Raw genomic sequence first — 19,070 nt, 5'->3', positions numbered from 1 at the left:
AAATGCACTCATGCTCATGTACAGACTGAAGTAAAGCCACAGTGAAAAACCCTGGAGTCGGAATACAAGTTCTAATCCAGATCTAAGGGCAGTAAAATAATGTGTAGGTCAGTGTGATCTGTGGGATCAGTGCTGAGCTGCGTGAGGCCACACAGTCGTCAGCTCCAGGCTGCAAACGAGTTTGACAATGCAGATTAGTCCCTTTGTTTCCCAGCTCCGTGGGAAACTTCACTGATTGGACTGCGGACAGCGACGAACATAATGCAAACAAAACTCTCCATCACATATTTCACAACTCATCAAAGTAGCAAAATAAAAAGGATAAGTCTTCATCTCTGTCTTCAAATTCACATACATTAAATTAAGACTGTTCTGTATTTCCTTCCTTTGCCAGTAACAGTCCTGCATTCACCACCAGTCTGTCACTGCCACTCCGTGTAGTGGATGGACACGTTTCATGAGGTTCCTGTGATCATGATGTTTCCACGCCGTTCACCTCAGGACACAGTCTGACATCCGAGTGGACGGAGGAGGGCCACAACAAGGACCCAGTCAGGGAGGAGCTGGGGGGGGTGTGGCGACCTTTGTGTCCTCTGGCTCTACAGGATGAATGGGAGGATGGACGAGCGCAGGGTTGGATAATCTCTGAACTCCTTCAAGTAGCCGCGGTGTTTTCCTTTGGCCCACACGGTCATCTGGATGAAGGCCACCAGAGTGAAGAAGGCCACAGGCACACACTGGGTCATCACTGTGAAGCCGATCCAGGAGCCCAGCTGTGAGCAAGGAGTTCACACACACACACACACACACACACACACACACACACACACACACACACACACACACACACACACACACACACACACACACACACACACACACAGAGCATTGAGATTCATGGTAACAGTGCAGGGTGTAACCAGTAGATGGCAGCATCATGTATTACAAGCATATAAAACACAGTATCGGCTGCTGGGGTTGTGGATACAGTCTTTAGTCATTTATCGTTGGCTCTAATAATTTAACGCAAAACAAATGACATGAAATAGCAATGTAACATGTCATTTAAATAACATCTTTAATATACACAGGTTTGTAATTATAAAGATTTTATAAATGTGTTATTCATGTAAAAAGATACAAAATTCATAGAACATTTTTTTAAATTTTAAATCTTTTGTTTTACATATTATTTACGAAATTCATTCTTATTGAAGATTTATACATTATATATTTTTAAATCACATTTGTCTGAGTGGATTTGTTGATCTACTCACCTCGTACGTGTAATTCGGACACGAAATGAGCCAGAAGATCCACGTGAACGGATTTTTCGTTGGATAAGGAATCTTCTTGGATTTTGAACCTGAGGGAAACACAGATTAATTGTTTCCTTTGCCCTGAATTGAACATCATTATATCAGTGGCACCAAATGCTCACCTGTAATTTTGAGGTTACGCAGTGCAATGTGGATGGAAAGATTCCCCAGTTGACAGACCTGCGTGAAAGATGAACATCGATGAAACTCAAATTTATCTGGAAGATGATTTTTTCCTGAGCCAGAAAGATGCATCTTCTACATGTGAGAACTCACCAAGAAAATATAGAGTCCTGCATTCATCTGCTGCTGCCCGTAATCTGTTGATGTTTCACACAAACAAAGATCAAGTTGGATTCGACCACGACGATGATGAGTTCAAGTGAGAGTCGCAGAGTTCAGCACTTACAGGGAGGCGTGTAGAGAGGGTGGTTAATGTAGTACGCCATCCAAGCTGCAGTGCACCAGTAATAGCCACAGTTCTGGAATAGAAAGGGAGCTATAATAAGTTAAAGTGTCAGGGTGAGGCAGCGGCTTCGCATATGGTTGATTTTCCAAGGACAAGAACACAGAGTTAAAGCTTGTTACTTTGTATAAATATTGGTAAAAAGTGAGTAAATAAGAAGGAAACAGTGAGTAAATATATTCTGGTTTCCTATTTTTTATTGCTCTCCTATGCATGTTGTATTTATTGTGTTTTTATGTTTCTATGTTCATTGTTTGCACCAATTACCAGAGCAAATTCCTTGTATGTGTGAACGTACTTGGCAATAAAATACTTCTGATTCTGATTCTGATTCTGAATATCCAAGTTCAGAGTTTGCAACACGCTCACCTTGAATATGTTCCTGAGAGGCATGGTCCCGTGGGAGATACGATGGACGAACAGCGTCTCCAAAATCCTTTTGACGTAGTGGAGGGAGTGACACATGGAGGCCAAGCTGCAACAGGACACACACACACACACACACACACACACACACACACACACACACACACAGTCAGTCCAATGTTGAGCAGTGATTTATACATCGTCCACCTGCAGTCATCTATACTCGGCCCTGACTCAGTGTCAACATTGTAATTTGCTCCACAACTGTTTGCCATGTTGGGCGGGGGGGCATCTGTGCAGAGACACACTGCAGCAGCAACCAGACAGATCCGTTACAACACGACACTCACTGTACGACCCACAACTTGCTGCTGGTGAAGTCATATTTGGGGGAGTAGATGAAGGGGAGACGGAAGTAGAACATCAGGTAGATGATCAGTGGACCCACGCACTCGGCCAGGAAGACCTGCAGAGAAGAGACAGAAAACACATTAGCTCTAAAGGTTTGTTTCTGTAGGAGAACATATGTTTATCATCCATGTTTTATCTGTGTCACTTCATAGGTTACATAGGTTACATAGTCACATTCACATTCACATCTAACTTTAACTGTGTTTGAGTTCCTACAGTAAACCACCAAAAAAAAGCCAAACCGCAAAAGGATGAGACTTAAACCACTTTGTTTTTTGCACTTTCTTTTTGGGGTGGTTTCAAAATTGTTCACAGATTTCTCAGAGTAATTTAATGGTTTTTCATTAAAACAATCAAACATTTTAAGGATATAGTGAATTGAACTCTGCCTTTCTAGTGATCTATACTGTTCACTCTCCAATTAACTGTTTGTATTTGGACTGTGGGAGAAAACTCCGGAGAAAACTCATGCAGACACAGAGAGAATATGCAGTTCCACTGGTTGAAAAGGGAATCAAACAAAGAAGCTTCTTGCTGTGAGGCGACAGTGCTAACTCCTGTCCACACGAACCAGTAAATCATTTCTCCTTGTCAGAGCCGCACTTTGCCAGTCTACACTCCTTGCTAAAGGGAGAACCTGTAACTTACACCAGCAGCTCTCAACCCAACTTGTCAAGTGCACCTCAAGGCAAAAACAGTCCAACTACTTCTCCTCAGCACTGGCAAACCCTTCAGTGCAGCAATAATAGTATTTGACATGTTCCCACAGAGCAAATAAGAGGCTAGAGCACCTTGTAATACCAGCTTTCCACAAATTATACGATCAGTAGGAGCTGCAAAGCTGACAGGGAAGTCGATCCCTGAATCAGCAAGTTACCCAGAGCCCTGGCTCAGCGTGCCCGACCAGCAGCTACCGGTGGTCTGGGGCACCACCCGTCACCCACTGGCATCGCAGCCGGACCCCCGGACGCCTGGCAGGCTGCTGGGGGGGGGTGTGTCAGTGGGACTGGTAAAGACAGGGAATGTACAGCGTGTGTGGGCAAGAGAGAGCAAAGAGGTGCAGTGAGAGGCAGGTGAGAGGTCATGGGGATAAACACCTTTGGGAGAAATGGGGCCACAGGATTATATTTCCTAGGACACAGGACGGGCACAGGGAGAGGTGAGTGAAAGACGAACCACAGCAGAGCACCGCTATCTGTCACTGGGCACTGATATTTGTATTCAAGGCAGAGAAGAGTGTGCTTGAATTGAAAATGCAAGAATTTTAACAGACCAAACCAGTGGTTTTGCTCGTAATCCACTGAGAGAGAAAGAATTGTGCTTTGCAAACCAATTTGAAAAGCAGGCCGCTGCATTCCAGCGCTAGTTTGTCGAAGCCAAGTCCTCCCCGGGAACCGAACATGAAAAAGCGAGCATGGTTTTTCTTGAAGCACTAACATTGATATTCCGAGGATTAGATCTCAAAGCATCCTTGGACTCAGCAACAAACTGAATTACCATACTCAAACCTTGGCAAGGACCAGTTCATTTCTTATGAATCAATACCCAATGAAGGTAGGCATAAATCAAATCAAATAAAAACACATCATATAGTGACCCACAGCTCACAGTGAAGTCAAGCACCAGCTAACACATGCAACCCTTCCTGATGATGCACTCACAGTTCCCCATGTGAGCTGGGGTCCCAGGTCACTGAAGTAGAAGCTGGCGGTGGTTCCCACAGGAAGCGTCTGCAGAACGTCCTCATCCCTGAGACACCTGGCCTCTGAGAAACGGGACAGAGGAGAGCGGACACCATCAGATTACATGTTGTTCCACAGAGTCGGACAAATCTGTGGAGATTATTGGGACAAAGCAGACGTACTTGGATCCAGACGCAGAGATTGTCTGGCGGGATACCACTTTTGATCTGTGGAAATGGAGAGATTGTTATCGAATGTAAACCAAAGCCAGCCACATGAAACATCTTCATTTATTAAACTTACACGATTTGTGGAACAAGGCTTTAATATCCAAGATAGTGGCAGTCGGCTCCACCTGCAACAAGAACCCACCGAGAATCTATCAGAGGCATTAGTGAGCGGACTGCCAAATACAAAAGACATATAAGCAGTGGTGTATAAAGTACTTGAAAGCCATACTTGAGTAAAAGTACAGATATCTTACCTGAGAGTGACTTTGGTAAAAGTAGAAGTCACCCATCAGAAAATGACTTGAATAAAAGTCTTAAAGTAGCTCATATTAAAAGTACTTAAGTATCAAAAGTATCTGGTGTTGAAATGTACTTAAGTATCAAAAGTAAAAGTACAAGTACCAAAATAAAAAATGCAAAGTGCTTTTTATAGTAGGTCTATACAGACACAAAACAACCCAACATGTTTCTCCTCAAGATTTATCTCAACTGACTGAAAAATTATAACAACAATATGAATATAATGTATATAATGTATAATTTTACAAATTTTGAACCCTAGATGAGAGAGAGAGAGAGAGAGAGAGAGAGAGAGAGAGAGAGAGAGAGAGAGAGAGAGAGAGAGAGAGCTGCGCCAACCTCCGCTGCTCAAGTAACGAGCCAGTTTGAGAATGTAAGAAGTAGAAAGTTCACATATTTGTGCTCAAATGTAACGAGTAAAAGTAAAAATTCGTCAGGAAAAGAAGTACTCAAGTAATGTACAGATATGTGAAAAATCTACTTAAGTACAGTAACAAAGTATTTCTACTTCGTTACTTCCCACCACTGCATATAAGATACTGAGAACTGAAAAATACAGTCATGGAGTGTTTCTGTATTTACTACGGATATGGGTATTTCTTTTGGATCTTGTCAGATTTGCATTTTGCCGTTTTCTTTTGCAAAGTGTTCCCTTGTTGTTGATGCGACTCTGCACATCTACACAAGCTGCTCTAAACACACAGATTCCAGCCTGGTTGAAGAGGGAATTCTCACCTCTTAACTTCAACCCCGGCTCAATACAACAACCTGACTGATAACGGCTGCACTTGACCAGGCCGCCTGTGAAGCAGATGATTATCTTTCAAATTACCCGTCTGCTCACAGTGATGACTCTGTGGTTCTTGAGCTGAAACAAACACGGCTCCTCTTACGCCACCGGAGAGGATTCACAGTCTCGGCCGTGCTGCTTTTAGCACAGAGACGTGTGACGGTTTAAATAAAGAAATAAATGAAACAGAAATCACTGATAGGTGATCAAATCTGACGCATTTGAAAAAATGACCTAAATAGCTGCGATCAGAGGTTATTTTTAGTCCTGCAAAATCATTGTGCTCAAATATAAAAAGCCGGGTGTAATCAGAGACCCGTCGTCATGGTGGCGCTCACCTTATCCAGCAGTAGGAGTTTCTCCTTGGTCTTCAAGTCCACAATCTCCACCTCAAAGTAAACTGTCCTTTTGGCCTTTTTGGGAGGTTTGGGTTTGGGCCTCGGTGTGGACTTCTTATCGGAATCTGCTCCCGTGTCTTTCTTTGCCTCCAAGGCGAGTACATCCATGATGAGGTCGGATCCCAAACCTCAGCAGCCTTTCAAACGCGTCTGTGATGGCGTCCCCTCACGTCTCCCAGCTCTCCCTCTGCACAGACCTGCCAGTCCAACCGAAGTCCGTCTTCTTCGGTGACTTCTCGGAATAGCTCCAGAGGAAGAGTGACGTGTGTGAGACCACAAACAACTTTTCTTTCCCCCAGTATATTATGAAGCGAGTGAGGAGAGGTGGTCCGAAAGCATGAAGTGAACCTGCTCCTCACCTGAATAGCTGGCTCTTCATGATCCACAACCCCCCCTGGCCGCACACCCAGCCCCCCCCAGGCAACAAAACGCACCGAAGACGAAACCGGAGAGCCCTAAGACATAATCCAAAGAGCGCCATCTACAAGGCTATATATAAGTTGCCTGATTTGCTCTGCGGAGGCCTGGTAACCTTGGGAAACCATGTCGGCCTCCAGCCGTGCCCAGTGTCGAATGCCAGCGTGCTCTCATCAGACCCACAAGACACAACTCCGCTTTCCCCCTGCTCCTCGCCTGGATACACAGAGGTGGAGCCCCATTAAAAGCCTGATCCACGGGATGAAAAGACCTCCACATGCCAACACCATGCACACACACACACCCCCCCCCTCTTTCCTCTGACCACCTGTGAGCCTGGTATGCTTTTCTCCTCCTGACCTCCAGGACACAAAAAGACAAACATGTTTATTTCGGGGTCTCCTACATGTGTGGGTCAAGGTTTAGAAGGAGCCAAAAAACTGCTTCCAACATCACGGCTTCCAATGGATTTTTTGTGGCGGGAGGCGGGGTTTAGAAAATGTTGATTGGGAGAAGATCAGAGACGCCTTTCATCACGCAGGGTCAAACTGAATCATTGCACATAGCCAACTGCATATCTATATTCTATGGTCTATTAATAACCAGGAGTCCCAGCCAGCAGCGAGCGGTGCTATAACTGTTTGCAGCCCTGGATCTTTATTTCCCTCAGTCTTATATGATAGAAACACTTCTGTTAACACTAATAATTTCGATACTAATGGCCGGAAACGATGAGATGCATGTGGAAACATATTTCTAACATATGCTGAACTGCACCAGCCTCTTTTCTACAAGGTCGTATCACTTGGGTCTGACATGTGAGGAATGCTGTGACAGGCTGCTCCACGGGCTCAGCGATCCTCGGTGTCACATTTGTTTTACGTTTACATTTAATTTATGTGAAGGTGGCTTTAGGAAAAATAGAGAAATGTAATATTTTCCTTTCTGTGACTGCAGCAGGTCAACACTCACACAACTAAACATTCCAATATAAATATATGAGCTCTATGAGTATCCTTATGCAACTTTTTGTGATTCACAGAGCTTGTGATTTGATGTGGTTTTACAGTCTGTAGTTAATGTCCCGAGTCAGGACATAGGCTCGGATTGACCACACTCACTCTGGACATACTGTATTTCAACTTGTGCCCTCTGGGGGGCGCTATAGAACACTCCACTGCCAGTGATCAAGCGTCCCATGGGTGATTTTGGTCATTTTGTAGGCTGCTGTTGCTTTATACTGAAAGATGTTTCTAATAAAATGTCCAGTAAACCTCCATGGATGTAGACATTTATAATTAGGGTTGCAAAATTCCGGGAATATTCAAAGTTGGAAACTTTCCATGGGAATTAACGGAAATATACGGGAATTACCGGGAATTAAACTGGAAATGTTGTGGGTAATTTATACTAACTGTATTTACCTTGTCATATACAGACATAAATATAAACATTTTGTTGTGTCATAGGCTGATTTGAGCCCTGAGGAAACTTTGGGCACTTGACTATATGCTTCTGCATCGTTGTGTCATTCTTAACATAGGTCTTTGCACAGTATTTGCAAATGTACACAGCCTTTCCTTCTACATTGGATGGGGTGAAATGTCTCCACACATGAGAGAGTGCACGTGGCATTGTTCTGTAGAATAAGATGAGAAAAAAGTTTGTAAAAAAACACTAATGCAATGCCAGAGATATAAATAGTTAGCCAAACAATTGGAATCGTCTGTAAACATATTTTACAATTGATGGATAAATGAATGGAAATAGTCTAGATGAACAGATGAACAATCCTCAATCAGCATGCTAATATATTTTCCCAGTAATATCATGGAAACTTACCTGACTAGTCCTGCACTCTACAGCAGGCCTCAATAGCCCTGCTGTAGAGTGAAGCATGCTGGGAGTTATCTGTGCATGTGATGGAAGAATGACCAGTGGAGGCTTGAAACTCAACGTTCCATACATCTTTAAAATAGAGTTTTGAATGATGTTTTTATTGCTCAGCGTTTAATTTGCGTATTTATTTTATTTTTTTTCAAAATTCCCAAAATTCCTGAGCTAAACTTCCCATGGAATGTTTCCGGAAAGTTTCACACATTCGGCTCATTCAGGACATTGTTGCTGTCACTTCAGCTCTTCCTACTTCAGATTTTTGGGCTTAACTTCGCCATGACCTCTGTCTACTTTAACCTATTTCCACCATTCAAACATCAAAATGTTCTTATTGTTGATTTCGTGTGTATCTTCTCTCAACTTTTTGAAATATTCAGCTTTATCTTAGATTTTTGTGCCTCGACTGACACCAACTGCTGCTTACTTTAATTGATTTCAACCATTCAAACATAAATATTCAGCTTGTTCAGTATATTGCAGCTTTAAATTTTATTAAGGCACGCATGAACATCTCAATATGTCAATATTAACTCCGGGTCATAACCCTTTCTACTGATTTGTCCACTGTGCATTGTCCAATAAGCACCAAAATCTTCATCTATGATCACAGTCCCAGCTTATTCTTCATATCAATCAGTCTATTAAGTATACACTGTTATATTTCTAGCTTTATTTTGTTGATCTGTTAACTAGCAAAAGAAGCTAACTAGCTAACAGCTAGATAGAATTGTACATATTTCTATTTCTCACTAGTAATGGATTGTAAAATAAGATAACATGTATCAAATGTGCAAAAGCAGCTCTGTGAAATGAATGGTAAGTGTTTCGTAGTTAATACATACTGTTTCGGTCATTTTTGACCCATGTGGGTAAAAGTGATGTAGAAATACAAAATGTATGTTTGCTTATAAAGTAAGGAAGGAAAATAAGGATTTGTGGTAATCAAAAACAAGATATTTAACGAATACTTAGAATATTAAATGATAAAATTCATTTATTTCAAAGATATAGAAAAGAAACACTCATGCTTAGAGACATTTTAAATATTTAAATCCAAATGTTAAATGTTTCACTTAAATGTGAAATGTTAAATCTAAATGTTAAATCTAAATCTAAATGTTAAATTTAAATCTTAATGTTAAATTTAAATCTAAATGTTAAATCTGAATCTAAATCTAAATGGTAAATCTAAATGAATGGTAAGTGTTTCGTAGTTAATACATACTGTTTCGGTCATTTTTTGACCCATGTGGGTAAAAGTGATGTAGAAATACAAAATGTATGTTTGCTTATAAAGTAAGGAAGGAAAATAAGGATTTGTGGTAATCAAAAACAAGATATTTAATGTATACTTAGAATATTAAATGATAAAATTCATTTATTTCAAAGATACAGAAAAGAAACACTCATACATGAAATAACAGTAGATGAATAAGGTTAATGTTTTACCCGTGTTGTGCATTAGAAGGGTAGTGATACAATATTGATTTTTATTCAAAAAGTATCAAAGGAAAAAGTTGAATAAGGATTAAACGGGGAATACCTGAAATACTGAATAAGGAAATTAATTCACTGCAAATATAAAGAATATAAAACTGAGCTGGGTCACTCTTGACACATGGGTCAAAGTATAGACATATATAAAGGCTAGATGTCTCTTCTGCGTTGCCGGCCAACGGAGCCGGACGTCACCACATGGCGGCCATCTTGCTAGGGGGCAGCTCGCTCACCCATAACATTGTGTTGGTAGTGGTAAATTACCATAACTTACTAAATTTTCAACTGATTTTGAAACGGTCTGGTTTGTTATAAACGTCAGAGATGTAGTTATGACACTGAATAAATTATTAATTTTTTTTAGAAAATAACACAATTATTCATAAGTATACAGTGTCATATCTACATCTCTGACGTTTATAACAAACCAGACTGTTTCAAAAAAGGGTTTAGCTGAAAGAATACCTCTTGTTTGTGACTTACCTTTTAACTCCACCCAGGCTTTATATAACATAACAAAGCATCATAAAGCAAATAATTATTTGTTGTCCGTTTGCTTTAATGTCAGTGTTGTTGACATTTCTTTGTCGTATTCATTATACGTTTTTTTTAAATATTCAGCCTTTTCTGCATTGTTTGATTTTATAAGGAGTGTCTGATTACCGACAAACAAAACAATGCACTTTAATTCAGAATGTGTTTAATCCATTTATTCCATTGACGCGTCATCCGTCAGATCCTCGGTGTCAGCGTGGCTCCGACGGAACCGGAAGTGCGCGGCGGGGACTCCTCTCGTCCCGGTGCTGATGACACACAGCTGCAGCTCCTTCCAGAAGTTTCCTCTCCGGGTTCCAGTGACCCGACTCCCACGGTCGGACTCTCCCGGTGATTCTCCCGGTGATTCTCCCGTTGATTCTCCCGGTGTTTCGTGGTTTTAAACCCAGTGACCGGTCCTCGCCTGGTTCCGGTTCGGGAGTTTAACAGAAGAAGTGACCGGCTGTGAGAGCGCGACCAGCCGGGAGGAGCGACCACCCTTCGCCCGTTAGCTAGCCCGGCTACTGCGGCGGAGCCTGTCCCCCCGTCCCCCCGGTCCCCACCGCCCGGCCCGGCCCCGCTGGATGAGCCGCTGCCACGGAGCAGACGCTAACCCCCCCCCCGGGATGAGGATGCTCGTCTGAGGAGGACCTGACTCCGGGATGGTGGCCGACTACTACTCGGTGCTGGGGATCGCCCGAGGTGCGACCGAGGAGGAGATCAAGAAGGCGTACCGGAAGCAGGCCCTGCGGTACCACCCGGACAAGAACAAGTCCGCCGGGGCCGAGGACCGCTTCAAGGAGATCGCGGAGGCCTACGATGTCCTCAGCGACGCCAAGAAGAAGGACATCTACGATAAGCATGGAGAGAAAGGTAACGCTGCTCCTCTGGTGGTCATCATCATCGTCAGCATCACCATGTGCCCGGGGTGGTGCTGACGTCTCTGCGGACCCGGGTCGTGCTCGGTCCGGTCCGGTTCGGTCCGGCTGGTGCTCACATGAAGGCTGGTGGTTGATCATCAGCGATTCAACTTTCATCAACATAAGGGTTTCGTAAAAATACAGTGACATCTGAGAGAGAAATGAAAGAACAATTTGATGGAATGCACACAGTGGGACAAAAGCATATCACAAATACTATAAAAAAGGAATGTTATTAATTACTGGGATGTTGAAAACAATACCTGGAGTAATATCAATACCGACAAAATTAAGATTTGATGGCTAAGGGATGAAAACTTTATTGATTGTAGGGAGAAATGCTTTAATCATTGTAAAACATCCTCATTAATCCAAACAAACAGGCCCTAATAATCAAGGACATATGTCACTTCCTTTAATCTGGAAAATCCAATAATCACAGCATAGGAAAAACCTTTCGAAAAAAATTACATCCTAAATCCCACTCTGAAGAATGACATAAACAGGAGGTTAAAACAAATATAATACATAAGCATTTTCCCGTGAAAAAGGAAAACTATGTGCAAGGGGAAAAAATATATATTTTTTAAACAACAAAAAGTTAAACATTACAGAGATTACACATCTCTACTTCAATCGTGTTAAACCACATGTTTGTGTCCGTTAGAAATGTGAACCTCCAGCAAGGAGCTAAAAACTGTCTTTAAGATTCACAAAAATATATTAATTTGCCTTTTATAGTGATAATTATCGATATCCACTGATGAGATCACATTTTAATTATTATTGTGATATCGTTTTTTGCCCCAGCACTGATGCAAACATGTCTCATCGATGTGTCTGTCATCAGTCTGTGCGTGTGTGCGTGTGTGTGTGTGTGTGTGTGTGTGTGTGTGTGTGTGTGTTTGTGTGCGTGTGAACAATAGCTGTAGAATTTGCTGGAAACAGCGAGTTCTTTCCTGTCCGTCTCTGGAATGATTCCTCCTGTGTAACCAGTTTTAATATATTCAGATTTGTGTCTCGGGTGGGGGGGGGGTTACTTTCCACATGATGATTCAAGATTCAAGATTTTTATTGTCAAATGAACAGAGATAACATGAAGTAGTCACTGTCAATGAAGTGCTTGGGTCACACACTCTCTTTAAGCAATGCTCAGTAATTTCAACCCAAAAAAATAAAATAGAAGTAGAAATAGTATAAAAAAAGAATAAAATAGAATGACAATGAAATAGAATATCACAAATTTAAAATATAAAATATATACATCTAAATATATATATCTTTACAGATGAATGTTCAATTTGTGCAGTAGTGCAAATATTCAAATATGCTTGTTACGGTGCTGGTGCAAATATGCAGATATGCCAGGGTGCTGGTTTGGTGGAGTTATTGCAGTTCAGAGGAGTTTAAAAGTCTTATGGCGGGGGGGATGAAACTGTCTCTGAGCCTGGTGCTGCCGGCCCGGATGCTGCGGCACCGACGGCAGCAGGCTGTTTATGGCTGGGGTGAAGACATTGTTTCAAAGCGATAAACTAAATTGTATGTTTACTTCTGTCACCTTCTGGTCTTGGAAGTGTGTCAGTAGTGACCTGGGGAAACAAGAGTTTTTGAATAGAGCTGTTTTGAATTTGAAATTGAGCAGGACATGTAACAAATATAAAATAAATGTTTAAATGGAGACACCATTTAGGGCCAGAGCACCTACGGTGGGAGGCCCTATTGTAGAGGGTGGGAATTGGCAAAAATGTGACGATTCAATAGTATTGCGATTCTGCGATATATTGCGATTCATGTCCCCCATATTATTCAAAGGCATTACAAAAAATGAGGAAGATAAGACTGCTCACCTCACTTCAAATGTCACATTTAATTCTGTGAACAACATTGTCTTCTACACATTAACTGAAGTGCAAAAACTTTGTCCTTGAACATTCAGGACACAGGACCTTTGTAATTATTTTCTGAATAGGAGACCTCACACATGAACACTGAGCTCCCAGCACATAACTTACAATTATTTAAATACAATACAGTAACATAAAGCAGACATAATAGAGTAACATAAACCTGAGAATAATCATATAAATAAGAGTAACCTAGAGCTTCAATCAAATTGAGAAAAACAAAAAAATGTGTACTACTAGAGTCCAGTCCAGTTGGCTGCAAGGTCATGACCCAAAATGTTAAATTCATTTGGGAATATTGGCATTTTTGTTCAGAAAAAGGAGTTGGTCAACATGCTCAGATGTTAAAGTTCCTCTGGAACGTTACTATATCTCCTGCAGTGGAGAACATCCTTTCAGCAGACACACTAGGTATCTTTTAAACTCTGAAACTCTCTTCGTCATGCTTTGCCAGCCAGGGGCTGATTTTATTTTATTTATTTTTTTAAATATTGCAATACTTTGTGCTACAGTATCGATATAATCGCGGGCGCAAAATATCACCATACTGAACAGAATCGATTTTTCCCCCACCACTATATTGTATATGGAAGGATTCGTATTTCCCTTTCGGGCCTAGACGCTCAAATTCTTACCAAAGTTTGCAGGAAATTCAAAACTCCAAAAAGTAATTGTATTCTGGAGTAATTTGAAATGGGCGTGGCAAAATGGCTCAACAGCGCCATCTAAGGAAAAGCCTCTCAGTTAGCTTTCACCGATCTTCACAAACATCGTAGCCCAGGTGTATCCTGACTAGAAAAAAAAGTCTAGAGGTGCAATGGGAAAAACACAACAGGAAGCCCGCCATTTTGGATTATGTGGCCATTTTGGCTGTTTTCTAAATGTTTTCTTTGACGTACTTGTCCCTGGGTTTTCATCAGATCAACTTCATATGGACATGAGTGTCATCACAACAAGATGGAGAAATAACTACCTCGAATTTCGAGTTGTGCATGGCATAAAAGTTTGATTACACGCCATCAAAACAGGATGTTCTGTGTCTCAGACATACAAGGTGCAATCGAGTCCAAACTAGACATGTAAGACAAAAGTCCCGGCCTGATGACATCTACACAGAAATTGTTAATTAAAATCACAGTGCCCCCTGGTGGCAACAGGAAATATCTTGTTTTTGGAACATCTTACACTTGGAAGTATTCCTCCTCATCACTGACTGCAACCATGTCAAACTGTGTCAAAAGTGTCTCAGGACATTAATAATGGCATAAGATTACTGGGACTTTTCGTCAAACGCCATATTAGTGGCGTGGTGTCAAAGTTCATAAATTCGCCGTTAAACACAAAATTGCTGTAACTTCAGTGTTCATGCTTCAGTCTCCTTCAATACATTTGTGTAACAACAGCCCCCCCCTGAAGATATTTATATGGTTTTAAGGAATGGGCGTGACAAAATAACTGACTAGCGCCCCCTGGCTGAAGCCCCAGCACTATGATTGGCCGACATGTACAAAAATCGATAGGGACATTTGTCTTTTCATGACAAACAAATTAGTCTGATGAACTTGTCCTTTGGCTTTCATTAGATCAACTTCAACTTCTGTGAATGTCATCTCAACAAGATGGAGATATAAACAACCTCTATATGATCTCATCACACGGTGTGACCGTGGCGTGGCGTGACATTTTGATGATTCACCAAAAAAAGGGATTTAATATAACTCCTGTGCATTGTTCTGTCAGCCTCAAACCTCATTCACACATTCACAGTCCCGCCCTGATCAGACCCATATCAATATTGACTCATAATTACAGTGCCACCTGCTGGCGAAAGGAAGTGACATGTTTTAAACTTTGATGAACTGCTCTTGGCTGCTTTACAATATACAGATCAAATCAGCTGTAAAAAGAACACTTCAAAGGATTCATTAAGCCAATAATTATTTGTTGTCAGTTTGCTTTAATGTGTCAGTGATGTTTGAATCCTTGAAAGTCTTAGTTGCAATGGTGAAAGATTTATATCATCTGAAGAGAGAAAAGAATGTTATTGACCTGAACAGATCTATGAGTCTAGTATAGTGGTAGCGATAGCACCACCTACTGCCAAAAGGAGGAAAGCCTAGTTTTTAAAACTAAATTCGATTTAGATAAAGTTTTCACTATGGGGTCTAACTCGATCGGGTGGACCGAATGATTAGTGAGCGTGGTCCAGCGGTGACAGACACAGGAAGTGAAGGGTTTATCCTTGCAATTACCTTTTGTTCATATGAGACAAAAATAGTTCCTGACCAGTTAAAGCTCACATCTCTGATGTGGCTCCATGTTTTTTCTCCTTTCAGGACTCAAGGGTTCGGCCGGTGGTGGAGGTCGAGGACACAGCGATCAGAGCTACCACTACTCCTTCCACGGAGACCCTCACGCAATGTTCACAGAGTTCTTTGGAGGCCGCAGCCCGTTTGACCATTTGTTCTCACAGAATGGGGAGGATGACCGGGACGGCAACGACTCCTTCCCAGGGTTTGGAGCTGGAGGCATGGGAGGTGTGGGAGGCATGGGAGGCATGGGAGGCATGGGTGGGTTTCCCAGGCCTTTCAAACCCCATACAGGAGGGTCCCGCAGACCGCATGAGAAGAAGAAGGACCCGCCCGTGGTGCACGAGCTGAAGGTGAGCCTCGAGGAGGTTTTCTCAGGCTGCTCCAAGAAGATGAAGATCTCCCGGAAGACGCTGAACCCGGACGGCTGCACCATGCGCAGCGAGGACAAGATTCTAACAGTGGACATCAAACGTGGCTGGAAGGACGGGACAAAAATCACCTTTCCCAGGGAGGGAGATGAAACGCCCACCAACATCCCTGCAGACGTGGTGTTCGTGGTCAAAGACAAACCACACCCGGTGTTCAGACGAGAGGGCTCCGATATCATTTACCCTGCAAAGATATCACTCAGAGAAGTAAGTGAGATCAGAACTAAAGAATCAGACATGCAGTTTTCCTTTCACCTGTTCTAGTAACCACATGTTGACTTAAGATGCTGATGCTTCCTACTCTCTCTCTTTCTCTCTGCAGGCGTTGTGCGGCTGCACGGTCAACGCACCGACGCTGGACGGCCGGACCATCACTGTGTCTTCCAGAGACGTTGTCAAACCGGGAATGAAGAAGCGTGTCGCTGGAGAAGGGCTGCCCCTGTCCAAGTGCCCCGAGAAAAGGGGCGACATGATCTTGGACTTCACCGTTAAATTCCCTGACAAACTGGGACAAAGCACGCGGGACGCTCTCAAACAGATCCTCCCGCCGTGACTTAACTAATGAAGTGTAACGACTCTGACACTCTCTCTGTCCATCCTTGAGCCGGATAGGCAGAGGCACAGGGCAGATCTGGTTCCAGATGTGTAATGTTACCACGTGAACACCAAACCCACATTCTGAGCCAGTATCCAGTGAGTGTAACGAGTGTCTCAAGACTCCAGGTTGAGTAACAGTGTTAAGCAGCGGCCTGCTTCAGTGTCAGGATTAAGTTAGAAAAGTAACCCGTAGCAAGTGTGTGTGTGTGTGTGTGTGTAAATGGTATGGCTGCAAGAAGGGGAGGGACTTAACAGTTCACTGACTTGTATTGATTGAACATTTTATTTAGAGTTTGAGGATGTGGTTTCAGTTGAGCACTTTTTTGGGAAATGCTTTCAAGTAGCACCCAGCTGATTAACAATACCTCAGGTGAACTGACGTATGCTTGAATGTAGCTTTAACTACATTAACCGACAGGATGTGATTAGTTTCAGCTGCCAATGATTTTTGAATTTCACATTCAGGTAGCATTAAACACATTTTAAATGTAGGAAAGACTGAACTGCTATCAGATCGGTGTCCTCTATCAGGAGATATCAGAGTTAACCTATCAAATCCAATGTGTTGAAGACAGCCCATCTTTCAAAATGTTTCCTTTAACAAGACCTTGCTTCAGCAGGACTGCACTCTTCACTGTGTAACCTTGGAATCATTGTGCCAAATAATCATCCCTGTTGGTTTGCAAATATGTATGTGTGAGGTCTTAAATGTTGAGCATGTGTGTGTCCCGTCATGTGTAGCTGACAAATGATTAAAATCTTAAAGCTAAACTCCTTCATCGTACCTTTTATAGATGAGCAACGTCTGTGTGATATTTCCCTTCCTCCTCATTTGTCTCTTCTCTGTTTGATGAATCATTTCATCTAAAGCCACTGAGCTCTTTGTCTTTTCTTTTTTATGAGATAAGATATAAGACTGATGCTTAATTGCGATGCAAATGTGTTTAAACCCCTGATTTAAAGGCCTGCAGAATATATATATATATATAATTTTTTTTAAAGCCTACATTATTCTTTATTATAACATGTCTTATTATTTATTTTATCAGACTGTGCACTATAACATGCACAGTATCTGGAAATATTTTAAGTTCTACACAGCTCTTACTGTGGAGGTTTGTAAACCAGGTGTTTGCACACTAAGTGTTTCAGTGTTGACGTTTCCACTGTGAGAAGAAGCCGCGGTCGTTTCTTTCCTCAACCTGCTCCTGCTGCAGGTTCACGTTTCTAACGGACACAAACATGTGGTTTAACATGATTGAAGTAGAGATGTGTAATCTCTGTAATGTTTAACTTTTTTTTGTTTAAAAAATTAAAAATTTTCCCTTGCACATAGTTTTCCTTTTTACGGGAAAGTGTTTATGTATTATATTTGTTTTACCTCTTGTTTATGTAATTCTTCAGAGTGGGATTTAGGATGTAATTTTTTCGAAAGGTTTTTCCTATGCTGTGATTATTTGATTTTCCAGATTAAAGAAAGTGACATATGTCCTTGATTATTAGGGCCTGTTTGTTTTGATTAATGAGGATGTTTTACAATGATTAAAGCATTTCTCCCTGAAACCCTTTCTCTCAGATGTCACTGTATTTTTACAACCCTTATGCAATACATATTTCTTTTATGGGTCAGAGTACAAAAGAAAGCCTGGGAGGCTGACATGATCATTACATTGTAAATTATGAATGTTAAACCACTCAGCACTGTAGCAAATGCAATAATATCTCTGAAATCGTATATTTCTTTGCTATTTCATAATAATAGTGCTCAAGAAATAGCATATAAATGAGATATCCTGCTATTATATATTACACACCAACACGCTGCACAGTAACTGCGTTTAAAAAATCTGGTGGTTATTTTTATTTTGAAAGTTTAAAACAAGTGGCTACACCTAACGTCATGACACAGAAATAACTAAAGGTAATCTTTATATTTTTTACAAGGTCCTGTACAGTTTTGAAAATGCATTTATATAAAAATAGTTTCTGAGTTTTTTGAGTTAAGCTATATTGTCAATTCATATCAGTAATTGTCAACAATTATCCCTTCTGGCTAAAATCTTTAAAATATAACCTTTATAATAGTCTGGTGTAGTTACGTCATGTGGCCATCAGAGGGTAGTGTATACTCATGGATATCAACAAAGTGTAATAAACACCATTTGAATTTAGGTTTACAGAAATGAATTGTAACTTAAAAAAAAAATTACAGATTTGAGATACTTTTAGTTAACTTGAGTATTTTCCTGTCAACTGCATGTCTCTACTCCGCTTCTTTTTAAAGAGACATTTAAATGTTTTATTCCATATATTTATCTTTAAATGTTGAAAGAAGTATTTAAAAAAAGTGCTTTTGCTAAAGGTTCAGCGTATACAATTTAGGTTAGTGGGATCTATATGCAAAAGATTAATATAAAAATAATCCTAGTGACGTTCTCACTAGTGTGTAATCATCTAAATTGTGTGTTTTTTTGTTTTCTTTACCCTTTATATCGAAATACTTTATATTTACATCTGCAGAGGGTCCAATTGTCCAAACTGAACAGACAGTACACCTTTCCAGTTTCTATGACAACTGAAGTCTTCCACAGGTCCTCTGTCAT

General features: G+C 41.3%; 2 protein-coding genes across 2 annotated transcripts; one reads left to right on the top strand and one right to left on the bottom strand.

Annotated features, from left to right (window-relative positions):
* Positions 1 to 599: 599 nt before the first annotated feature.
* tecra (trans-2,3-enoyl-CoA reductase a) lies at positions 600 to 6,070 on the bottom strand. Its single transcript, XM_061089480.1, has 11 exons — positions 5,903 to 6,070; positions 4,548 to 4,599; positions 4,427 to 4,471; positions 4,224 to 4,327; positions 2,502 to 2,617; positions 2,155 to 2,260; positions 1,729 to 1,801; positions 1,596 to 1,639; positions 1,442 to 1,499; positions 1,278 to 1,366; positions 600 to 773 (listed from the first exon to the last, which is right to left on the bottom strand). Exons 1-11 carry the CDS (start codon positions 6,068 to 6,070, stop codon positions 600 to 602), a joined length of 1,029 nt encoding a protein of 342 aa, XP_060945463.1.
* A 4,513-nt stretch (positions 6,071 to 10,583) lies between these two features.
* Positions 10,584 to 18,035, top strand: dnajb1a (DnaJ heat shock protein family (Hsp40) member B1a). Its single transcript, XM_061089478.1, has 3 exons — positions 10,584 to 11,179; positions 15,467 to 16,077; positions 16,193 to 18,035. Exons 1-3 carry the CDS (start codon positions 10,969 to 10,971, stop codon positions 16,421 to 16,423), a joined length of 1,053 nt encoding a protein of 350 aa, XP_060945461.1. The 5' UTR covers positions 10,584 to 10,968; the 3' UTR covers positions 16,424 to 18,035.
* The last annotated feature ends 1,035 nt before the right edge of the window (positions 18,036 to 19,070 follow it).

Source organism: Limanda limanda, chromosome 17 (assembly GCF_963576545.1).
Source record: "Limanda limanda chromosome 17, fLimLim1.1, whole genome shotgun sequence".
Lineage (NCBI taxonomy): Eukaryota > Metazoa > Chordata > Actinopteri > Pleuronectiformes > Pleuronectidae > Limanda > Limanda limanda.
The sequence above is the reverse complement of the archived record's forward strand: the minus strand, read 5'-3'. Positions and strand labels throughout refer to the sequence as shown.